The sequence below is a fragment of the Schistocerca nitens genome, chromosome 1 (genome assembly GCF_023898315.1).
Source record: "Schistocerca nitens isolate TAMUIC-IGC-003100 chromosome 1, iqSchNite1.1, whole genome shotgun sequence".
Classification (NCBI taxonomy): domain Eukaryota; kingdom Metazoa; phylum Arthropoda; class Insecta; order Orthoptera; family Acrididae; genus Schistocerca; species Schistocerca nitens.
The window spans coordinates 1,181,591,695-1,181,614,948 of NC_064614.1; the positions used below are offsets into that span (position 1 = coordinate 1,181,591,695).

The window sequence follows — 23,254 nt, forward strand, 5'->3', positions numbered from 1 at the left end:
TGACGCCGGCCGGGTTGGCCGAGCGGTTCTAGGCGCTACAGTCTGGAACCGTGCACTGCTGCGGTCGCAGGTTCGAATCCTGCCTCGGGCATGGATGTGTGTGATGTCCTTAGGTTAGCTAGGTTTAAGTAGTTCTAAGTTCTAGGGGACTGATGACCTCAGAAGTTAAGTCCCGTAGTGCTCAGAGCCATTTGAACTGGATTGACTTTTGGAAGGAGCAGTGTTAACACCATGGCCATTTGATTATTTAGATGTAGGTTTTCCTGGGTTTCCTTAAACTGATGTAGGTGAATCCAGCATATTTCTTTGGAAAACAGCCTTGCCAATTGCCTCCCAATTCGTTCTTATCTGAGATTGTGTGTCATCTGTAAAAGAATGCACAACATTAAAACCTAGTCTTTTTTCCTTTTTGGCCTGTTACCGTCCACTTGGTTTTAATTTATGCTCCTCTTTGTTCATGGTTTCTCTTCCACAGCATTTCTTCCCCCAGTGTTCTGTAAGGATTCTGCATTATAAATCTCTCCCTCCCTCCCTCCCTCCCTCCATGCATGTGTGGAGGGGGGGGGGGGCTGCTGCGCATTATAATCTGCTATTTTATCCCTTTTTTAATCCTAATTTCTTTTTATGTCCTTTTTACCCCTAATTATCTATCAATGTTCCCCAAATTTTTACAGTTTTCTATTGTTTTTATTTCTACCTGTCTGCCTCCATAGCCAAGTGATCACTGTGTCAGACTGTCTTGTGGGGGACCCAAATTTGATTCCCAGTACTGCCAGGGATTTTTCCTTTGTGAAAGGACTGGACTGGGCTGAACTTAGCCTCGTGATGCCAATTGAGGCCCTACCTGATTGAGAGGTAACAGCCCACACTTCTCTTTATTTATTTATTTATTTATTTATTTTTTACCTATCTTCTTGAACTACAGACCTTCCCACATCCAATTAACAGTCTCTGCACCATGTCAAGCCACACATTCAGGGATATGTGGCATATATAAGTGGAGACGCAATGTTTCCGTATCCTGTACTTCTCTCCCAACTCTCCAGAGTGAGCCAACAGAAAGAATCAAATGATTTCAAATGGTTCACCTGCATAGAGGCTTGCAGATTTGGGCATTCCAACAGAGATGTACCCTGGACGTTATACAAATTTAGCTCCATTGCTAGCAGTGTCATTGTGATGCAGAAATACAAAACAAAAAAATATGAAAGCTCACTCATCCACTTGGTTAGTCTAAAACATGCTGTAAAGTATACTGACATCAGGCATCCTTCTCATTCATTATACAGTACTTCTGCTCCATATGTAGATCAGAACTATTCACAGAGAGGTGATAGCATGAGATTTGCTGTCCAAAAGCTCATTGCTAATAGAACAATACGTGTTGGTGAACCAGTTCACATCTCGTAAATTTGAATGCTAAAAGTGCATATATACCCTGACAAAATTTTCCGTTAGCACTTCCGTCAAGGCAGTTTGCAGTACCACGTAGGAAAGTATGTCCAGTCTTCACTGCACCAGCAAATTGTGTTACAGAAGTAAATTGTGCAGCCGCAGCTATCTGGCTACATACTTGTTAAAATGATAGTAAAAATAATTTAAAAGTAATAATTTCACATCACTTTAGCTTGATAGATTTATTCAGTACCTGTATAGAAGTTAAAATTAAATATGTTTGCATGTTTCTCAAAGTAAGTGTTGATCTTGTCATTAAGACAATTCCTGTGCCAGTCTTTTCTTTGATAATAGAGTCCATATGATTGAAGTAGTGTTTGTTTGAACTATAACTTTCAAAATAATCATCATGTATTCGTTTAGAATATGGACCAGCAGTCATTGAGCACGTACTACTTAGAGGTGGCTTTCCCAGTGGATGTAAATTTGGGAAAAATTTCAGTGTGACAGAGGATTTGCCAAAGCTTTGTGAAGCACTCACTGAAGCTGAAAAGCTTATGGAAAATGCTGCTAGGCAAGTTTCAAAGGTAGAACTGATTTTTCATTCTTGCTTTGATTATTGTGAATTCACAGAATTTTCAAAATTTGTTTTTTCCACGAAGTGGTGTTTCTATGTGTATTATTTACAACTGTGCAGGGATACATTCTTCAAAAGAAAGAAAAACGTCCACTACCAGATGGAGGCGAAGAGGACTTTTTTACAAATATAGAATTTCATCCAATGATATTTGAGCAGCATAGTAATCAGCCGCATAAGGAATTTCCTACCTTTGATGCTGCAGTTGATGAATTTTTCTCTACACTGGAAGGACAAAAGATTGATATGAAAGCTTTGCAGATGGTGAGAATGTTGTCTGCATCTTATTAGTGTTTTTTGAAATTATTAAAGTTTGCACAATAAGCATGAAACAATTTGTTGATGCTATAACCCTGTAAGGAAATACTTAGCTAAGTGCAGTTGCACCAGGCCCCCGACACACTACACTTCAAATATTTTACAAATGGCATTTGCACAGACTAGCCACCAGAGGCGTCCTGTGTGGGCCACCTGACTTTGTGCACACAGCACGTTATCTGCTACACCATCTACTGGAGCACAGTACAGCAGGCACTCGCTCTTATATTATGTTCACACTTATTGTCAGCAACTGCTTGTATCAGTATTGTGATTGTTTCTGTGTTTGTATTCTGAGTTGCTGTTTGCTTGTAAGTGGAAGAAGAATAAACTTAGATTCTTTGTGGCCATGCTGTTGTTTATGACTTACAGTATGATAATGTTGATAGGAGAATATGACTGCATACCTTACCATGAGGTAAGATGGGTATTATGTGAATACTGTTAAATTTTATGCACTGTTCTGAGGTTGAGTATTCAAGAAATTCATAGTTATATTGATACTCATAATGCTCTTTTGAAAACCAAAGCAAATTGGTATGTTTGATGCAGGTTGGTAATTGTATGAGTGTATTATTGTGTCTTTATGTTTCTAACTACTTTAATTCTCTGGCAACTTTTACATATAAAATTGGTCACAGTAATTGATACACCACTTCTGTACCCCCATTACCCACTCCTGCAGACGTCACTACTAAGGCCAAAAGGAGAGAGTTGGAGAGAAAGGTAGAAAGGTGGCTCTGTGTGTGTGTGTGTGTGTGTGTGTGTGTGTGTGTGTGTGTGTGTGTAGGTGGGGGGGGGGGGGGGGTGAAGCTAACCATCCAATAATCTACTATTAAATGTGCATGTCTACGGCTCAGTGTCACCTTTATGTGCTGAGTAATATTCTATCCTAATTCATCACAAGTTATTCCTCCTTGGGTTTTCATTGTTTTATTTTGCCTAGTAGTTTCTCTACCATCTTACAACCCAGTACTCTTTCCCTTTATTTCTGTTCGCTGTTCTGTTACACTACTCATTGTCTGTCTTTTATTAGTTGTAATTTTTAAGACAGTTCTAAGTGTTTTTTATCCTCCACTATGAATCCCTGCTCCTTCCATCTGTGGCAATACAGAAAATTTTCCCTATCTGTAGCCAGAATCCTGTCCCACATACTGATCCTGCATTATTGCCTCACTTGTGGAATCCCTCCCAAATAGCCTTACCACAAAATCACCCAGCTCCAGCTGTAATCCTTCCTTCCATGATGACCACTACCTTTTTAAATTCCATCAGACTATAACCCTCACCAACCTAGTCGTGCAAAACCAATTACTAAAACCCAGCCTTCTTGCACTACCCCTGCTCTAGCTGCAAAATCCTCCTCCTCTGGAAGGCTGACATCCTACAGCCCATCTCCCAGATTAACATTCTTACTCTCCAGGAACTAGAGTAGCATGCACACCACCACCTCAAAAAACTGTCCAGTCTGTTCCCCTTGTACAAATGTTGCATGATCATTGCCCATCACCATCACAAGAGCCTCCATCCAACCTCCCCCACACTCCTTCATAGTCACCAAATCCTGTGTTACTGACCTACTGCATTTGCCACACTCTAAGAAACTTCCTCCTGTCACACTACAAAACCCAGAGCCCAAACTGATCCATAAACAATTACGAACCTGTCTTCCAAAAGCCCAAGTATCAGTAGTTTCCAAAGGCCTCAACCTTTTCTGCTCCTGCTCCAAAGTCCAATCATAATCGGCTTATTAAAGATCCTCTGTCCTTCTCCTGATCTCTACAATGGAAACACTTTTCCGTCACCAATCCTACCATTCAGACTAGTCCCAAAACCAGCCCTGCTGTAATCAGTTTATTCCTTCAGCCAACTGTGATCCACCCTGCTGCTGCTGAACTATCAATTGATAACTTTCCAGAATTTCCAAACCTCAAATATTACCTTGTCATCATTCCCCCCAAACCCTCAACATGAAAACTAACCTCACACCCACAGAAAGAACCACAATCCACCACATTAAAACTTATCACAACCTTACAATCCTTCCTGCCAACAAAGGCTCCACCACTGTTACGAACTGCAGGGATTACATAGCTGAGGGCCCACATCAGCTGTCGAACAGATCCACCTACGAGCCCTCCCTTAGTGGCCCCATTCCAGAAATCCAGCATGATATCCAGTCCCTCATCAAAACTGTAAGTCCCCTCTCCCATGAATTTCTCCCACTCCTCATCCCTGCTCTCATGCTTCCTAAAATACACAAACCTAACCACCCAGGATACCCCATTACAGATGGGCAGTACCCCTACAGAGAGAATCTTTGCGTTGTGGATCAGCACCTTCAGCCTATTAACTATAGCCTTTCTGCTGTATAAAAGATACCAATCGTTTACTGTACTGACTGTCCACAGTTCCTTTACCACCTGGCACTCTGCTCACTACTCTCTATGCCCCTTCCTGGTTCTACAAAAGAATGTTGAAAATTATGCGGAATGATAAGATAGAGAAATGAAGTAGTTCTCCAGAGAATTGGCGAGGAAAGGAATATATGGAAAAAACTGGCAAGAAGGAGGGTCAGTATGGTAAGACGTCTGTTAAGACATCACAGAATAACTTCCATGGTACAAGAGGAAACTGTAGAAGGTAAAAACTGTAGAGGAAGACTGAAAATCCAACAAATAATTGAGGAAGTAGTTGCATGGCCTCACCACCATTAACTCTATCTTTCTCAGTGCCCGACAGACTCCAGGTCTACAACTTGCTGGTCATCATGACCAGCTATATCTTCACCCATAAATACTTCATCCTTAAAGGCATCACCTACAAACATCTGGGAACCTGCTTGACACCATCCTGTGCCAACTTATTTATGGGCCATCTAGAGGAAACCTTCCTAGCCACACAGAATCCCAGGCCCCCACACATGGTTCGGACACTGATATGTTCATTATCTGCACCTAGGGTAAGGATGCCCTATCCATATTCCTCCAAAATCTCAGTACCTTCTCTCCCAGTCATTTCACCTGGGCCTTGTCAGCTTAATAATCCACATTCCTCACTGTCGATATACACATTTCGGATGGCTCCATCAATACCGCTGTCCACATTAAACAACCACCTACAGTACCTCCTTTTCGACAGATTCTAACCATTCCACACCAGGAAGTCCCTTCCATACAGCCCCACCCATTGTCATCAATGACCAGTCACAAAGGCAAAGGAGTACCCCTTCGTGACTTGGAATCACCCAGGGCTGGAGCAACTAAATCACATTCTCTGCTAGTGTTTTGACTACCTCTCTTTGTGCCCTGAAATGAGGCATATGCTCCCACAGTGTTGTTCTGCCAGGCAGTGTGAACCTACACAATATTCTGGTTCTAGTCCATCCCTGTTTCATTCTTCCTGCCAACTCCTTCAACTATGGCCCTTGTCCTTACAAAAGACAGAAATACAAGACCTTAGCAATACATCCTCCCACTACCTCCTACTACATTCATATCCTAGAAATTTCCTACAAGACAGAGTCACTCGTGAAAGCAGGCACTTAGTTTACCAACTTATCTGCAGACACTGTGCAGTGTTCTCTTGGACATGAAGAAGAAGCTGTGTGTCCTCATGAATGGCCACTGCCAAATAGTGACGAAAAGACAGCTTGACCACCAGTTGCCAAGCATGCCATGCAACACGGTGTGGTTGACTTCAATGACTGCATCACAGCTCGAGCCATCAGCTTTTCTAAATGGTAGGAGTTCTCTCTGGAATGTATCCTTTGTTCCCATGACCCCCCTGGTCTCACCTTCACGATTGATGATCGAGTTTAGGCTCATTCTGTGCACCTAAATCGCATAGTCTGCAACAGCCAGTGAACATTCAGTACTATTCTGAGCAGTCTGCTCGGATGGTTGAAGCCAATGCAAGCATTAAGCTTGATAATTGAGAGTTACATTGTGAATTTTTATTCCATTTGTTGCAAGTTGTCATTTCTGATGGTGATAGTAAGTGACAAATTGTACTTAAGTAAGCAAGAGACGTAATTTGGAGGATACATGCTTTCTTCAAGTGCAAAGCATTTGTATTTGTGTACTGCAACTGTCATTTGTAGCTGGCAACACTGTATCCCCATCTGTGCCTCGGCCTGTGTAAACCACCATTGTTTGTGAAACTGGCTCTTGTCCCTCTTCTCCACTCTACCAGCCTCTACCCCCTTCCCTGCTCCTGCTTCAGCCTTAATCATGCCTCCTATTCACCTTCCCGTCCCCCACCACCCCAGTGCACCTGCATTGCCCTTCTCCCTTCCTCCTTATCTGCTTGTCTTTTCTGGTGCCCCCCTCCCCCTGCAACCAAGCACAGCCTCATGATGCTGAAACTAAACTGCTGAAACTATCCTGCCCCAATCACATTACCTCTTTCCTGCATGCTCCTACAGGCAGCACTACAGCAGCTTCCTGCCCCTGCTCTGCTATCCCCCATCCCCACATCATTCATATATTCCCACCATCCTGTGAAACTGAGAATGCTACTTATCTCACTGGAGCCACAGTCAACAGTGGCCATGCACTTGTGTGTGTGTGTGTGTGTGTGTGTGTGTGTGTGTGTGTGTGTGTGTGTGTGTGTGTGTGCGCGCATGTGCGTGCATTCATCTGACAAAAGACTTGTGTCAAAGCCAAATAATGTCCAGAAGCCTATTTTCAAATATGTCTGTACTACTCGGCACCTCCTCAGTGTGGTTGGTAATAATCTGTCCCAATTCATATTAAAAGTAGATTAAGGAAGGACTTCCCATGTTTACTAAACTTCTAATCAGCATTGTCTAGGATACAGATAACATTGCTGACACACCCCTCCTGCCTCCTCCCCCCACCCAACCCCATACCATCACACACTCCCACTGCCATTCTTTCCAGTTTTTGCAATATTTTTGTTCCATAGAGTCATTATAACAAAGTCACATTATAAAAGAATGTTTAAAAACGTTAGATGAAAAACGATGTCATGCACTTAATAATATATAATACACCAACTACAAATTGCTAATAATGAGTAAGGAATGGAAGTGTGACAGCCATAGCTTGTCATAAAGAACCATTGCAGTATTTAGGAAAACTAAATTTGGGTTGGGTGGATCAGGTAACAATTCTGAGTCATTGCTGATGTATGATCTTTCTGAAATCTCAGTTAAATAAATCTTAAGAATTCCTGCAGAGAATAGAATGGGTATGGCAGGGGAAAACCATGTAATTGTCCTTGAAAATACAAGGTTTCTTTCTGACTATCTTCAGCTCTTGCAAAAACCTCGTAAAATACTTTTCAGAGTAATAGAGAAGAGAGTGTTACTCACAGGTAGATGATTTCTCTGTCTTGTGTTCACTGAGTGCTGCAGCCGTTTGTTAAATAGTGGCTTACACCACTTTTTTTCTAAAGGAAGACTGTTGATGGCCTAGATGGCATTGTTTTCGAGGAGGCTGCAAACAACATAAGTGGGAACTTCCTGGAAGATTGAAACTGTGTGTCGGACCGAGACTCGAACTCAGGAACTTTGCCTTTCGCGAGCAAGTGCTCTGCCATCTGATCTACCCAAGCATGGCTCAGGACTTCACAGCTTTACTTCCGCCAGTACCTCATTTCCTATCTGCCAAACTTTCTTCCAGGAATACTAGTTCTGCAAGTTTTCGCAGGAGAGCTTGTGTGAAGTTTGGAAGGAAGGAGACAAGGTACTGGCTGAAGTAAAACTGTGAAGACAAATCCTGAGTGTGCTTGTGTAGCTCTGTTGGCAGAGCACTTTCCCTCAAAAGGCAAATGTCCCAAGTTCGATTCTCGGTCCGGCACACAGTTTTAATCTACCAGGAAGTTTCATATTAGCACACACTCCGCTGCAGAGTGAAAATTTCATTCTGGGAGCATAAGCGGGATCTGTGTTTTGGTTTTATGCTAACTCCTTGTCTATGTTAAGTAGGAGACAGAGTTGATAAGTGCTTTACATTATGGAAACTGAAATTTCTTCCGCAAGGAACAGCTGTCTGTAGTGTCTGTAATGGAGCAGAGCTCACTTTCATCTAACACACTACAAACCAGCACAGAACACCGTGTTCAAAAATTACACTTTGTCAGCTTCATTTACACTATAGTATTGTTTAATAATTCGCTGGCAGTAGTGCTTACAGTCCAAAGTCTTTTTAATTTTTTACTCCAGAAAGAAGGAACATAAAAAAGTGAGTAGATGGTGCATACTATGTTAATAAATTGTGCTGTAAATGCTACACACTTTCTCATTTGAGCTTGAAATTTATGAGAGTATCAATTGCAGGAGCGAGAAGCTATGAAGAAATTAGCAAATGTAAGAAAGGACCACGATCAGAGACTTCAAGCGCTTGAGCAAACACAAGAACTGGATAAGCAGCGGGCTGAGCTGATAACCCGCAACCAACAGTTGGTTGATGATGCTATCATGGCTATTCGTGCTGCACTGGCCAATCAGATGTCGTGGCCAGACATACAGGCCATGGTAACAGAACTCCAAAACCGTCAGCATCCTGTTGCATGTGCAATTAAAGGACTCAAACTTCAAATTAATCATATCACACTGCATCTCAGGTAAACTCAAAATATTTCAATATATTTATTGTTTTTCTGATGCTGTTGAATATAGTCCATACGAATTAAACATTTTGTTGGTGAACTTTTTTTAAATATCTCTTCTAATGTCCTTTAAATTTTTAATTCTGTTGACATTGTGGTTTCAGTGATCCATATGCTGATGAGGATTACTCAGATGATGAAAGTAGGGATGAAGTTCTTAAACCAATGACAATTGATGTTGATTTGGATCTGTCTGCATATTCCAATGCAAGGAGGTGACAATAAACATTTTTGTGGTTTGTAACAGATATGCAAGATGAAACTGCTTATTGGAATCACAAAATTCCCATTTTACAGGTACTACGAACAGAAAAGAAATGCTGCCAAAAAGCAACAGAAAACCATTGAGTCTCATAGCAAGGCCCTGAAGTCTGCTGAGAGGAAAACAAAACAAACTCTTAAGGAAGTTCAAGCAATGGTAAACATCAGTAAAGCACGAAAAGTGTATTGGTTTGAAAAATTCCACTGGTTTGTTAGCTCCGAGAACTATTTGGGTAAGTGACATAGAGGGAATATTACAATAAGAGAAATTCCAGGCCAGAAACAGTAAAGAAAAATGAGGAAAGACAACACTTACCTGTAGGTGACTGATGTTCAGCACGCAGGTACACTTAAGGTAGAAAATCTATAACATTCTTGTAATATCTTAAATGACAAAAAAGCATCAAAGTGAGTGTGTAACATACATCTTCAGTATTGTTCCAAGACTTACTTTAGTACTGTAATTGTTTTGGGTGGTACTGTTTGTCTGCAGTTCTTATATAGTACAGGGTGAGTCACTAACTGTTGCCAATAAGAACAACTCTGAAAGTATGATAGGAGCTGAAAAGTTGTGGGACAAAAGTTGCATGGGACAGTGGGGGCCATAATATGATGTTGGTTTTTAGTTGCTAGGTGGGGTCACTTCAGAGATATGAAGATCAACTTTGTTTTTTTAAATGGGGTGCTATAGTTTGGTACTTATTTTCTGGTAACAGCTATCGAGATGAATCCAATGATGTGTCTTTGGTTCAAATGGCTCTGAGCACTATGCGACTTAATTTCTGAGGTCATCAGTCGCCTAGAACTTAGAACTAATTAAACCTAACTAACCTAAGGACATCACACACATCCATGCCCGAGGCAGGATTCGAACCTGCGACCATAGCGGTCGCTCAGCTCCAGACTGTAGCGCCCAGAACTGCACGGCCACTCTGGCCGGTGATGTGTCTTTGAAGGTCACAAAGGGGGTATGAATGTCCATTTACAGAAAGTGTTCAAAGTGATGACAATTGGTATCAATGCAGTGCTGCAATCTTCTTATTATGGATTGAGTGGTATTCCTTGTCACATGGGCACTTACCAAAGCATGTGCTCTGACAATCCTCTCTTGCATATCTTCAGGTGTAGTTGGAACATCTTTATAAACAATTTCTTTTACAAATCCCCACAAGAAAAAAATCCAGAGGCGTCAAGTCTGGCAAACGAGCCGGCCACGACACATCTCCTTCACGTCTAATCCAACGATTTGGGAATTGTCTCTGCAACTCATTTCTAGTCATCAGCGAAAAAGGTGCCGGACACCCGTTGTGTTGATACCACATTCTGTTCCTTGTTCCTAAAGGTATTTCTTCCAATAAAAGACCTAATGTTTCTTGCAGTAATGTGGTGTACTTCCTACCATTAAGATTTCCTACGATGAAACAGGGGTCTATAATTCTGTCCTCCAGAATCCCACACTATACATTCACCGACAACGGTTTTTGGTGTGCAACTTGCCGCAGCCAAAATGGATTTTCAGTTGCCCAATAATGCATGTTATGCAAATTAACATTTCCGTGGTTCATGAATGTAACCTCGTCAGTAAATAAAATCAAATTAATAAATGTGTCATCCCTCTGAATCTGAAATTGAGCCCATCGGCAGAATTCAATGCGACGCATACAATCCGTACCAGTTATTTGTAGGTGGAGACTGATATGGTAAAAAATATTTATGCAGATACAGAACATGAGCAACACTACCCTGGCTCCTGCCAGATTCCCTTGCAATTTGATGCGAACTAACTCGAGGATCTCGAACCACAGTGGCAAGAGTACCAATTTCCGTTTCCTTGTTAGTAACTTTCCTTTGCCGGATATGTTTTGAATGTGTTAAAGATCCAGTTGTACTCAATTTATTGTACACATATTTTATGTGTAGGGTGAGTATGTTGAGGATATCTTTCAGCTTATAAGTCTCTAGCCCTTACTGAATTTCATTGGCATTCTCCATAAATGAGAAGCATGTCGACCTGCTCTTTGAAGGAATACATCATTCACATTCACTTGATTCAACAATACCAGTCGTACTGTTCCTATTAGTGTTGTACTGCAAAACCGTCAAATGGTGTTTACATGTCAGTGGCACATTAGATGGGTATGCCGTATTCAGCAAATATTTACTATTTGCATGATATGAGAGAGAATTGTCTGAGCATGTGCTTTGATAAGTGCTGATGTGATAAGGAAAACATCTCAATCCATGATAAGAAGATTGCAGCACTGCATCGATACCAATGGTCATCACTTCAAACACCTTCTGTAAATGGACCTTCATGCCACCTTTTTGACCTTCAAGGACCATCATTGGATTCACCTCTATAGCTGCTATCAGAAAATAAGTACCAAACTGTAGCATCCCATAAAAAAAAAGTTGACCTTCGTATCTCTGACGCGACCCCACCTAGCGACAAAAAACCAACATCATATTATAGCCCCCATTGTCCCATACAACATTTGTCCCACAAACTTTTCAGCTACTATGATACTTTCGGAGATGTCCGAGGTGGCAATAGGTAGTGTCTCACCCTGTATAGCAACACCCTGAAGAATTAGATATAGTAAGAATGTGCTTCCGCCCACTGGTTATCCAGTTCTTGTGTTTGCTCAAGCACACGAAGTCTCGAATTGTGGTTCTTTTTTGCTAGTTTCTTCATAGCGTCTCGCTCCTGCAAGATGTAATAAGAGTGTGCTAACGTACTGGTTAGATGTAGTTACACTGACAGGGCCATCTCGTAGTAATCTTAGTCAAATAAAGTGAAGTTCCTCCACTGTTGCCACCAGAAAATTACATAACAGATAGTGATTTATGGTTCCAGCAGAATCCTTTAAAACATCTATCTTGGCACAAACCACTAAACAAAAGAAAGGTCTTGCAACTGTGAGAGAAATAAAATCTCGAAGGTACTAGAAAGAGATGTACCCATTGTCACTGTGTGACAATTATGAGGAACTTTGGATGGACAAGGGAAACTGGAGGAGACTCATATATGAGGTCTGTCCAAAAAATTCTGGAAGATTCATAATTTCAAGCCAATGGAGTGTAGGAGTGAAATGTGGTTGGCATCCCTGCACACGCCTGTGTTTGATATATAACTGCCAGAAGTTTCATTGTTGTATGTGTGTTAGTTATTGTGCAGTGCTGTATTGAGTAGGACATTGCAAATTTCGAGATGGCGGAGGTTGAGGAGCAACGCGTCTGCGTTAAATTTTGTGTGAAACTCAAAAAGACCTTTACAGAGACACACCAAATGATGCAGGGAGTCTATGGTGATGAGTGCTGAAGCCATACTTGGTGTAACGAATGGTTCACACAGTTTAAAAATGGCCAGATAGAAGTTAAAGATGATCCTTGTTCAGGATGCCCTTCGACATCTACCACCAATGCTCATGTCAGCAACATCAATGAAACTGTGTGTGCCAATTGAGGACTGACTGACTGAGATATTGCAGAAGAATGTAACATTTCAGTTGGATCATGTCATAAAATCCTGACACAGCATCTTGAAATGCATCGTGTTGCCGCCAAGTTCATCCCATGGCTCATGAGTCAAAACCAGAAAGACCTTCACCTCACATTCTGTGAAGAGCTTTTGGATCACGCAAATGAGAATGAGATGTTCCTTAAGAGAATCATAACTGGTGATGAGATGTGGGTCTATGCTTATGATGTTGAGACCAAGGTTCAATCTTCACAGTGGGTCGGGAAAGGTTCTCCAAGACTGGAGAAAGCTCGTCAAGTCAGGTCAAATGTCAAAGCCATGCTGATAGTTTTCTTTCACTTTGAAGGATTAGTTTGTCTTGAATTAGTGCCACAGGAACAAACTGTTAAACAATGGTACTACCAGGACGTGTTTCGATGCCTGCAGGAAAATGGTCTGGAATGTGGCGAAACAATTCATTCCTCTTGCATCGTGACAATACATCCATACTTTCCTCCCTCTTTGTGCATGACCATTGCACAAAAAAAGAAATCACTGTGCTGCTCCATCCTCCATACTCTCCAGACCTGGCCCCAGTGAATTCTTTTTATGTCCAGAGTTAAAAACACCATTTAAAGAACAAAGATTTGCAATGATAGATAAGATAAAAGAAAATTAGCAGATCGCACTTTGCACAAACCAACAAGAGGCGTACCAAGATTGCTTCTGGAAGAGGAAATAGTGTTGGAAGTGGTGTATCAATTGTGGAGGAGAGTATTTTTAAGGAGACCATGCACAATAAGTAAAAGGTAGGCATAGAAATATTTTGTGGTCAAAGTTTCAGAATTTTTACAATAGACCTCGTACAACATCTCCCAGTTTTCTGGAGGTGTAGACTAATGATAAACAACATAGTGGAAACGAGGGCTCTGTGAAGTATACGGATAGTTCTATTAGTTTTTCTGACATCTTCCACATCCTAGATAATTTCCACTCTTCGGATCTGTGAAACAGTCTACCTAATCTAATAAGAACTACAGTAGGGTACCAAATGGATCTCCAAATCAGTTTATACACAAATCTTGCCTTGACATGGTATCAATACTGCCTGAAATCCTAACCTCAGGTACACTTGATAGGCCTTAAAATACCATCAATAGTATCAAAGTTCCCAGTGGCTTTTATGCATATATGCCAGACCACACTGTAAAAATGGCACTCTGCACCATACCAGATAGCCCACCCCGAATTCACAGGAAAAGCATATGGTTTCAAGGGAAGGGCTACTTTTGACAGCATTTGAGTGATCTTTTTAAAGGCCTGTATGTTTTGTTTGCCAGGTGAGGTGGCTCAATGGCTAAGGCACTGGACATGCATTCAGGAGACTCAGAGTCGAAATCCTCCATCTGGCCACCTTGTTGTTGTGGTCTTCAGTTCAGAGACTGGTTTGATGCAGCTCTCCAAGCTACTCTATCCTGTGCAAGCTTCTTCATCTCCCAGTACCTACTGCAACCTACATTCTTCTGAATCTGTTTAGTGTATTCATCTCTTGGTCTCCCTCTATGATTTTTACCCTCCACGCTGCCCTCCAATGCTAAATTGCTGATATCTTGATGCCTCAGAATATGCCCTACCAACCTATCCCTTCTTCTAGTCAAGTTGTGCCACAAATTTCTCTTCTCTCCAGTTCTATTCAATACCTCCCCGTTACTTATGTGGTCTACCCTTCTAATCTTCAGCATTCTTCTGTTGCACCACATTTCGAAAGCTTCTAGTCTCTTCTCGTCCAAACTATTTATCATCCACGTTTCACTTCCATACATGGCTACACTCCATACAAATACTTTCAGAAACGACTTCCTGACATTTAAATCTATACTCGATGTTAACAAATTTCTCTTCTTCAGAAATGCTTTCCTTGCCATTGCCAGTCTACATTTTATATCCTCTCTACTTCAACCATCATCAGTTATTTTGCTCCCCAAATAGCAAAACTCATTTACTACTTTAAACATCTCATTTCCTAATCTAATTCCCGCAGCATCACCCAACGTAATGCGACTACATTCCATTACCCTCGTTTTGCTTTTATTGATGATCATCTTACATCCTCCTTTCAAGACACTGTCCATTCCGTTCAACTGCTCTTCCAAGTCCTTTGCTGTCTCTGACAGAATTACAATGTCATTGGCGAACCTCGAAGTTTTTATTTCTTCTCCATGGATTTTAATTCCTACTTCGAATTTTTCTTTTGTTTTCTTTACTGCTTGTTCAATACACAGATTGAATAACATCGGGGATAGGCTACAACCCTGTCTCACTCCCTTCCCAACCACTGTTTCCCTTTCATGCCCGTCAGCTCTTATAACTGCCATCTGGTTTCTGTAAAAATTGTAAATAGCCTTTTGCTCCCTGTATTTTACCCCTGTCACTTTCAGAATTTGAAAGAGAGTATTCCAATCAACATTGTCAAAAGCTTTCTCTAAGTCTACAAATGCTAGATATGTAGGTTTGCCTTTCCTTAATCTATTTTCTAAGATAAGTAGTAGGGTCAGTACTGCCTCACGTGTTCCAACATTTCTACGGAATCCAAACTGATCATCCCCAAGGTCAGATTCTACCAGTTTTTCCATTTGTCTGTAAAGAATTCGCGTTAGTATTTTGCAGCCATGGCTTATTAAACTGATAGTTCGGTAATTTTCACATCTGTCAACACCTGTGTTCTTTGGGATTGGGATTATTATATTCTTCTTGAAGTCTGAGGGTATTTCGCCTGTCTGATAGATCTTGCTCACCAGATGGTAGAGTTTTGTTAGGCCTGGCTCTCCCAAGGCTGTCAGTAGTTCTAATGGAACATTGTCTACTCCCAGGGCCTTGTTTCTACTTAGGTGTTTCAGTGCTCTGTCAAACGCTTCATGCAGTATCATACTCCTATTTCATCTTCGTCTAAATTCTCTTCAATTTCTATAATATTGTCGTCAAGAACATCGCCCTTGTATAGATCCTCTGTATACTCCTTCCAACTTTCTGCTTTCCCTTCTTTGCTTAGAACTGGGCTTCCATCTGAGCTCTTGATAGTCATGCATTCTCTTTTCTCCGAAGGTCTCTTTAATTTTCCTGTAGGCAGTATCTATCTTACCCCTAGTGAGATAAGCCTCTACATCCTTACATTTGTCCTCTAGCCATCCCTGCTTAGCCATTTTGCACTTCCTGTCGATCTCATTTTTGCCTGCTTCATTTACTGCATTTTTATATTTTCTCCTTTCATCAATTAAATTCAATATCTCTTCTGTTACCAAAGGATTTCTATTAGCCCTCGTCTTTTTACCTACTTGATCCTCTGCCACCTTCACTATTTCATCTCTCGAAGCTACCCATTCGTCTTCTACTGTATTTCTTTCCCCCATTCCTGTCAATTGTGCCCTTATGCTCTCTCTGAAACTCTCTACAACCTCTGGTTTAGTCAGTTTATTCTGGTCCCATCTCCTTAAATTCCCTCCTTTTTGCAATTTCTTCAGTTTTAATCTACAGTTCATAACCAATAGATTGTGGTCAGAGTCCACATCTGCCCCTGGAAATGTCTTACAATTTAAAACCTGGTTCCTGAATCTCTGTCTTACCATTATATAATCTATCTGATACCTTCTAGTGTCTCCATGCTTCTTCCATGTATACAACCTTCTTTTATGATTCTTGAACCAAGTGTTAGCTATGATTAAGTTATGCTCTTTGCAAAATTCTACCAGGCGGCTTCCTCTTTCGTTCCTTAGCCCCATTCCATATTCACCTATTACGTTTCTTTCTCTTCCTTTTCCTACTGTTGAGTTTCAGTCATCCATGACTATTAAATTTTCATCTCCCTTCACTATCTGAATAATTTCTTTTACCTCATCATACATTTCATCAATCTCTTCATCATCTGCAGAGCTAGTTGGCATATAATCTTGTACTACTGTGGTAGGTGTGGGCTTCGTATCGATCTTGGCCACAATAATGCATTCACTATGCTGTTTATAGTAGCTTACTCGCATTCCTATTTTCCTATTCATTATTAAACCTATTCCTGCATTACCCCTATTTGATTTTGTATTTATTACCCTGTATTCACCTGACCAGAAGTCTTGTTCCTCCTGCCATCAAACTTCACTAATTCCCAGTATATCTAACTTTAACCTATCCATTTCCGTTTTTAAATTTTCTAATCTACTTGCCCGATTAAGGGATCTGACATTCCACACTCCGATCTGTAGAACGCCAGTTTCCTGATAACAACATCCTCCTGAGTAGTTCCCACCCGGAGATCCGAATGGGAGACTATTTTACCTCTGGAATATTTTACCCAAGAGGACGCCATCATCATTTAACCATACAATAAAGCTGCATGCCCTCGGGAAAAATTACGGCTGTAGTTTCCCCTTGCTTTCAGCCGTTCGCCGTACTAGCACAGCAAGGCCGTTTTGGTTGGTGTTACAAGGCCAGATCAGTCAATCATCTAGACTGTTGCCCCTGCAACTACTGAAAAGGCTGCTGCCCCTCTTCAGAAACCACACGTTTGTCTGGCCTCCCAACAGATACCTATCTGGCCAGTCAATACACATTTTCTGTGGTTTCCCGAAAGTGCTTAAGGAAAATGTGACGATGGTTCCTTTGGAAAGGCCACCACAGTTTCCCTCACCAATTCAAGTTTTTGCTCTGTCACTAAAGACCTTCATCCCCTTTCCCCTAAAATTTCACCGTCACTGTTAATTCTTATTAATCCTGACTTTCAGCCTTTTTGTTGTGAGTGATCTGAATGACTGTGTATTTCCTTTTCATTGCAAACATCTTGACCTGTGCATTTTCTTCTGTACTAGTTGATGAAATGTTTCTTCATCTGCCAAATGATCTAAATGATTTCTCCAGAAACATTCATTTATTGACTCTTATTTAAAACCAGAAAATATTTCATAACAATTCTTGCTAATAGATGAACTCTGTAGTTCCCATGACATGATGCCGATTGTCACGGTACTTATTGCTCTGTGACACACAGTGCATCTACAAACTGTGACAACACTGCACAGTATAAATCAGCAGCTACAGCAAAGCTTGATAAAGCAGCTATCATCATCCTGTCTTTCAGAAATGCTGCGTCCATCTGCACAAGATTTCGTGCACAAATGAGATAAGACTCCCAAATAGTAGACAAGTGTAAACCAACTATTTAAACTAAAGAATATCTTTATAGTGCCAATCATCATTTTTCGCTACAATAGATGTGCAACATATCAGTTTACCAGAGTGATAAGTTACACCACTGTGTGTGTGTGTGTGTGTGTGTGTGTGTGAGAGAGAGTGAGAGTGAGAGAGTGAGAGTGAGAGAGAGAGATTGTTTGAAGCACCACTGGAGTTAAAACATTGTCATTGCAACTACAGTCTTTTTTTGCCAATATTAGTGACTTGCCCTGGCTTTGCAAGGTTGGCACTATGTATCAGTGGCCTGATGATGTGTAATAATAATAATAATAAATTATATATATAACCTTCCCTTTGAATCTATCTGTCTACCAGGAAAAATAGTTGAAAATCCCTACAGTAGTTCCTGAGGTTAGTCTTCACATAGACAAACAAATGCAGCAGGGGACTTTAATAAAGTGCGTAGATACCATAATTGTATTCAGGTGAGTAGGATGGGTAAATAAACAGTGACCATGTTTCTTCTCCCACAGAATGATAGTATCTTCTTTTGAGAAGCTTGCTGCTTCGTTGTAGGATTGGAACAATACATCCACATTTCTTTGGTTGTTTTGATTCTGCACATTAAGTTTGACTCACTTTGAATTACTTGTTGTGCTCTTCAAAAGAAAGAATAAACTTTGTCTCATGCTCATTTTATGTACTTGAAACCATTGACATCTACCATACGGTAGTTCAAAGGTACTATGTATTTCACAGACTGCCTCCCCCAAGTCTTCACAGGTAACTTCTATTGTTATTATTGTGCCCTGTGCCTATTTGTTCCAAAAAATTTTTGAAGTGGTTAATCCACATAATGTTATCCCTTGACCTAAAGATGCCTCACCAAGATCCAACAGCAGTTATCTTCAGCTTGAACACCTTCTTCACATCAACCCCCTTAGTATAGATCTAGTTCTTACATGAAGTAACACTTAGCAACAGGTGCCTATTGGCAAAAGTTAGTACCACTACTAGTTGAGGCATATTATTTAGATTCGCAGAAATGCCTAATAACACTTGTTTAATGCAGCCAGTCATCACCACCTACTTTAATATTGTCATAATACAAGCTGTTGCTTGTGCCTGTACTCCCTTCCTGTTTCATTCATGGCTTCCCACTGATCTTTGACACCATTTTGATGGCTGCCTCTTCCTCCTTCACCTCTTCCTGTGCACAGTTTTCTAGGTATATGTCACTTTTTTCTTTTCTACCATCCCTAAAAAGTGGAATTTTGTATGTATATCCCACAAAAAACTCCTTTATGTGGGAAGTACAGAAAGTGAGACATTTAGCTGTCACATTAGAAAAGATTTATTTGTTATAGCATTAACCTGCTCATAAAAATGTCATTGTCCTTTTGATTTTGCAGTTGGGAAACTACTTATAAAGTTTATTTAATTATGACAAAAAGTTCTCTCTCTCAATCCTGTATGGCAGAAAATTCTGCTAAAGCAGACAAAAAGGATAATTTGACTGAAAACTAAGATAATCCAGTTTCTTTTCTCTTTCTCTCTTATTTCACAGTCATTGGAGGTCGTGATCCAAAGCAGAATGAACTGATTGTGAAACGTTATATGAGACCGGGTGACATATATGTTCATGCAGATGTGCAGGGAGCAAGTAGTATTGTTATCAAAAACCCATCTGGGCAGCCAGTGCCCCCGAAAACCCTCAATGAGGCTGGCATCATGGCAATGTGCTACAGGTAAGTGAGACGGTCCTTTCATAGTTTTATTTTGTTGTAATTTCAGAATAAGAATAGTAAATCAATACAGCTTGTCACACACACATTATGGATAATGTTTTAAAAATGAACATTTTAAAAGTTAAATAATAATTGGAATGTTTTAAATATTTAATAAGGAAACGTGCACATTTATGATTTCTACCAGGAGAGCACTGACCCAGCAATCAAAAATGTGTAGCCATATAACTGTCAGAATTGGAGAAAGAAATGTAGTTATTTTTTTCTTAATCTTTAAAATTGTTACTGTAGAAAATTGAGCCTACTTGGTCTACATGATAAGAAATCTTAATATGAAGCTATGGGACAAAAGTTGGTTGTTCAGTTCTGTGGAAAGCACAGATATTTACCTACCATTAGTATGGGAATAAATAAAATCTTGAAATAAAAAATAATTGTATGCAAACAATTTCAGAACCAGCATAGCAGTTTTTCAATGCAGTGCGTGACAGTAAGGAAACTTAGATATCAAGGCAATGTTCATGCATTCACTACAGAAATTTTACTACTCAAAAATTGTTCACCTTTGTTGGTTTTATACTGCAATAAGTGCTGACAGATCTCCACACTTTTGTATTTGTTCTCTGCTGTAAACTCAGAACTAAAGAGTCAATCATGAATCCATAGAAAACAGCATATTCATTTTGAACTTTATTGATTCATATGCACCATCTATCAAGCTTGTTGAATCTTACCATTAGCATGGGATGTTGATGACCATCCTAGTACATTGTCATTTATAAAGTGACTTTTTAGTTTCTTTGTTCTTTTCCATTCATTCACAGTTCTGTGAACTAGAACAAAGTTCCTGTATCGTTAAAAGCTTTAAGAGCATTTATCTTAATTTTTTAGTAACAGAGGAATCAGTTTTTACCTTAAATTTATATTTTACTATTTTGTGTTAGAAAATTCTTTCTTCACTGAAGACTTGTACTAGAGTTACAATTTTCTCTCTCTGTTGTTATATTTTTTCATTTACTTATCTTCCTATGTTGTCTGAGGTAATTCTTCTAGGCCTTTATTTATTTATTTATTTTGGATAACCCTTTTGGGGGTACGAGAAATCAACATTGTTTCGACTTTTGTTTTTAACTGCAGATGGGCTTTTATTATACTTATGATGTGCTTAATATTTCTCTGTTATACTTGATTGTATTTTGCTTTTAAGAGGGGTAGGAGGGGGGGGGGGGGGGGGGCTCTTAGCCCACTTATATTGCTTTCAATGTAGTCTTGCAGTGACCTATTCAGTTTCTCTTACAGTAAGCTTATGCACATTTGTTAGTATGCACTTATTGAGTGTATGGGGAGGTATTATTCCTAACATGATGTACTGTATCTGTTATATTCCTTTTGGTTTCAAATATGTGCTAAGATTCATCTATTTTGAGAAAGATTTTGACTCGGTTTATACAAAATTGGTGTTAATATACTAACAGTCCATGAAAAATAAGGTACTGATTCAACTTTTGTTAGTATAGTGAAGAACATACACTTCAGTGATACATTACAGCTTGTATTATACTTAACCGACTTAGTGAGACATTAATAATCTAAAGAAAACTGAGGCAAGAAGGCTGGGTATCACCAGAACTATTCTCAGTGGTCCTAGAGAAATTTTTGGATGCTTAAATTGGAAACAAGACTGTATAAACTCCTGTGCAGTGTCAGGGACCAGAATGGACCCACAGTTATTCCTTGGCTGTCATGAGAGGTGACTAAAAGGAGTCTTCTGCATGGTCAAGCTCTTATATTGATGACTTGGCTGTTTTAGGACATCTATCAGCCTTAGCTCACCTTCCAACTTTTCCCTCAACCTTTTTGGCTATGCTACTTATGGACCACTTTAGATGTCTGACCTCCATTTTTCTAAATATTACAAAAGTGCAGGCTGTTCAGGGAGGGTCACTTTCTGGTACACAGTTTATCCATTGTGCGCTGTGATCTTCTGCACTTACTACAAAAGTGGATTTATGTTTGCACCCTGAATCCAATGCAGTTGCCAATCCAACATTGAGGGGTTGTCATGTACCATGATGGTGGTAGCTCTCTGACAGTGCAGGTATCAAACTACTGAAGGAATATGATGATGATGATGATGATGGTGATGATTTCGGTTGTGGGGTGTTCATCGGCCTGGTTATCAGCACCCATACAAATTCCCAGTCTTGTCACTGTCCAGTCTTGCCATTTTCCCATGATAATGAAATGATGAGGACAACACAAACATCCAGGCTGAGAAAATCTCCAACCCAGCTGGGAATTAAACTTGGGACCCCATAATCGAGAGGCAGCAACACTAACCACTATAACACAAGCTGCAGAAGGAATAGGTGCCTGTCCAATCTGGGGCATAGGGCAACAGCTATTATCCCAGGTACCAGTTGCCGTGGTGGGGCGGTGCCCGTGCAGTTGGAGCGAGGGACATCAGGGCTGACAGTCCGCAATGAAATGGATTAAACTCACTCATACTGGTGGCCATGCCAACATGCCCATCTCATTAGACAGAAAGCAAGATTTTGATGCAGAGGCTTATAACCTGTGAAGTTCCACAGCACCTGAATTGTGATATTGACTAGTGAGGTAAATCCTGCTTGATAGCAGTGATTTCCTATTATCCAGTTTTGCTCACCTTGTTATTTCTTCACAGTCCCTATATCTCATCATCAGACTTCTTTTCTTGAAATGCAGCACTTACTGCTGGAAGGTAAGACTACAATCCAACATCTAGATTTTCAAAATACATATGGTGCTTCTCATAAACTAAGTGTCATATATTGTACTCCCATTTATAATGACCTGTGTAATGAAGTTGTTTCTTTATTCAGAGCATCACAAATACATTAATACAGACTATGCCCAAAACAGTCTTTAGTTAAGTTACCAACTGAATACACAGATAGCAGTTTTTCTCTTGGCCCTGTAACATCATTGGAATTGCTGAGACAATTTTTCGTCGATGGCTTGCATCATAGCATCTCTCTCCCTCTCCTCTTTTTCCCCTCCCCTCCCCTCCCCTCCTCTCCGTCCCTCCCCGCCCCCAACCTACCACCTAATGGAACATAAACCACATTGGTCACTTTGGAAAGCCAACTGTTTTAACCTTCAAAACAACTTTTGAAATCAATCAAGAGAAGGATATTGGAGGAGTGGTATGAGATGATGTTGACACTATTATAAATATTGTGGCAGCAGTGATATCATTTTGTTCAGGTCCTTCACACTGAATACATATGCCATGATGGTCTGAAGTAATACTGCAGCTATCAGAGAGCTTCAAAGGGCACTTCAGTCATACAAACATTATATCCTTCTGTGGGACATTTAATAGCATTCAAGATGTGGTATCGATAGCTACGATGCCACAACGTAGGTGTGCTCTGCTAGGTTGGCACTACGACACCGACACTGACGACAGCACCCTCTAGTCGGCCCTGTGCAACTCTACGAGCGCTGCTCCAGATTCAGTCCATTTGATTCCAAGTAGACGACCAAGCAACATTGTTTCTATTTCATAGTGGGCGAGCCACTACAGATTTTGCTTTTGTAACTTGATGTACAGCTTTGCACCTATGTGCTCATCACAGC

The 23,254-nt window shown here is 40.4% G+C and overlaps 1 protein-coding gene across 1 annotated transcript in view; it reads left to right on the forward strand.

Moving 5' to 3' along the window:
* Window positions 1–23,254, forward strand: part of LOC126200594 (ribosome quality control complex subunit NEMF) — a 74,182-nt gene that overhangs the window by 26,049 nt on the left and 24,879 nt on the right. The window contains exons 5-10 of the mRNA XM_049936721.1: window positions 1,819–1,982; window positions 2,093–2,296; window positions 8,655–8,941; window positions 9,091–9,201; window positions 9,284–9,480; window positions 19,450–19,630. Coding sequence (XP_049792678.1) covers window positions 1,819–1,982; window positions 2,093–2,296; window positions 8,655–8,941; window positions 9,091–9,201; window positions 9,284–9,480; window positions 19,450–19,630 — 1,144 coding nt within the window. The remainder of the gene's footprint in view (window positions 1–1,818; window positions 1,983–2,092; window positions 2,297–8,654; window positions 8,942–9,090; window positions 9,202–9,283; window positions 9,481–19,449; window positions 19,631–23,254) is intronic.